This window comes from Sinocyclocheilus grahami, unplaced genomic scaffold, assembly GCF_001515645.1.
Source record: "Sinocyclocheilus grahami isolate Dianchi unplaced genomic scaffold, SAMN03320097.WGS_v1.1 scaffold5686.1, whole genome shotgun sequence".
Taxonomy (NCBI): domain Eukaryota; kingdom Metazoa; phylum Chordata; class Actinopteri; order Cypriniformes; family Cyprinidae; genus Sinocyclocheilus; species Sinocyclocheilus grahami.
This window is the reverse complement of record NW_015510307.1, coordinates 1,845-3,415: the sequence shown is the minus strand read 5'-3', so window position 1 is coordinate 3,415 and position 1,571 is coordinate 1,845. Positions and strand designations below refer to the sequence as shown.

General features: G+C 39.8%; 1 protein-coding gene across 1 annotated transcript in view; it reads left to right on the top strand.

Moving 5' to 3' along the window:
- LOC107577315 (myosin-9-like) overlaps window positions 1–1,571 on the top strand; it is a gene marked incomplete at its 3' end in the record, with an annotated part of 7,683 nt that overhangs the window by 5,173 nt on the left and 939 nt on the right. Inside the window, exons 4-5 of the mRNA XM_016263404.1 lie at window positions 207–375; window positions 461–575. Of these exons, the coding sequence (XP_016118890.1) occupies window positions 207–375; window positions 461–575 (284 nt within the window). The remainder of the gene's footprint in view (window positions 1–206; window positions 376–460; window positions 576–1,571) is intronic.

The window sequence follows — 1,571 nt, the reverse complement described above, 5'->3', positions numbered from 1 at the left end:
TAAAGGGGGGCGTGACCAAAAAAGTTTGAGAACCACTGGTCTAGATATTACTTGGATCTTGATGTATAAAACTTGGAAACGAGAACTTTAGATCCATTACTTTAAAAATACTAAATCCAGTTTGATTTCCTGATCTTCCCGAGTTATGATCTTCTGCTGATGATGAAGACTTTGATTGTAATCTGTCTTGCCTGTTTCCAGGCAAGTCCTCCGGGTATCCTGGCTCTCCTGGACGAGGAGTGCTGGTTCCCCAAAGCCACGGACAAGAGCTTTGTGGAGAAGGTCCTACAGGAGCAAGGAACGCATCCCAAATTCCATAAACCCAAGAAACTGAAGGACGAGGCGGATTTCTGCATCATGCACTATGCTGGAAAGGTGCTGACTTGCTCCTCGGCTGAACCCATGTGCGATAACATAGCCTTATTTGGGCATTTTAAACATCTGTGATTGGGTTTTTCAGGTGGATTACAAGGCGGATGAGTGGCTGATGAAGAACATGGACCCACTGAACGATAACGTGGCGAGTTTGCTCAATCAATCCACCGACAAGTTTGTTTCGGAGCTGTGGAAGGACGGTGAGTCGATATATCACATTGGATCAGCTATTAAATGCATAGGTTGTGGAGGAAGACTATAAATGCCGAAGAAATGTGTAGGACACAAGGGCGTGAAGCTTTTAAACTCAACAAAGGGGTACAATGACTAACGGATTTGTTCTCTTCTGCTGGTGTTTGGTCCTCTGTTTCTTCCCCTCTCCATCCATCCATACATCCACCCCTTGTTTCACGTCCTCCTGGACCTCTGTACACACCGTCTCCCATCTGTCCATCTCTCTCAGAGGTCCAGAACTGTCAGAGAGCTTATTTCTATCAGCGTTTTCCTTTCCTTCATTTAGAGTCAGGTGACATCTTTGATTTTTCTCTCTCTCCCATGACGTTCTCTTCCTCCTCCATCTCCATCAGCTGTCCTGCGTGACTGAGTTTTCTCTGAGGTGTTGAGATATATCTCTGATATTTCTGCTGTCTCTCCTCTCTGTGTAATATAGTGTGCTTTGGCGTCCCCGCTGTTGGTCTGTGGTACTGCAGAAATGGGTATAAACTGCATGGGTTTGGTTCTGTTCTCACCAGTGAAACATGACCACAGTCCACAGTATGCAGTTACACACACACACACTCGCTCACTCACGGGGTCCAAAATTCACTTTAGGCAAACCTGACAATGACTGCTGTATAAACAATGTTTTGGAAATATTCATTTTTACTCCATAAGATTAAAAATTATTTTATATTATATTAAATAATTATTTAGCCTTTTTTTCAACTGATGTTCAGCATAGTACACTTGCCAGTCTCACAAAAACATATAATGCCATGTACAAATAAATTATATTACATTTATGTATAATATACAAAAATATATATTTTTTAAAAATTATATTTATTAAACATTAAAACTATTTTATTTGGAATTTAAATAAATATATAATATATAAGGAACTTATTTTCTGCTTAAATTTTGTTTAGTGTACTACATCTTAATGCATTTATGTTTGGCATGAATATGTTTTTTTT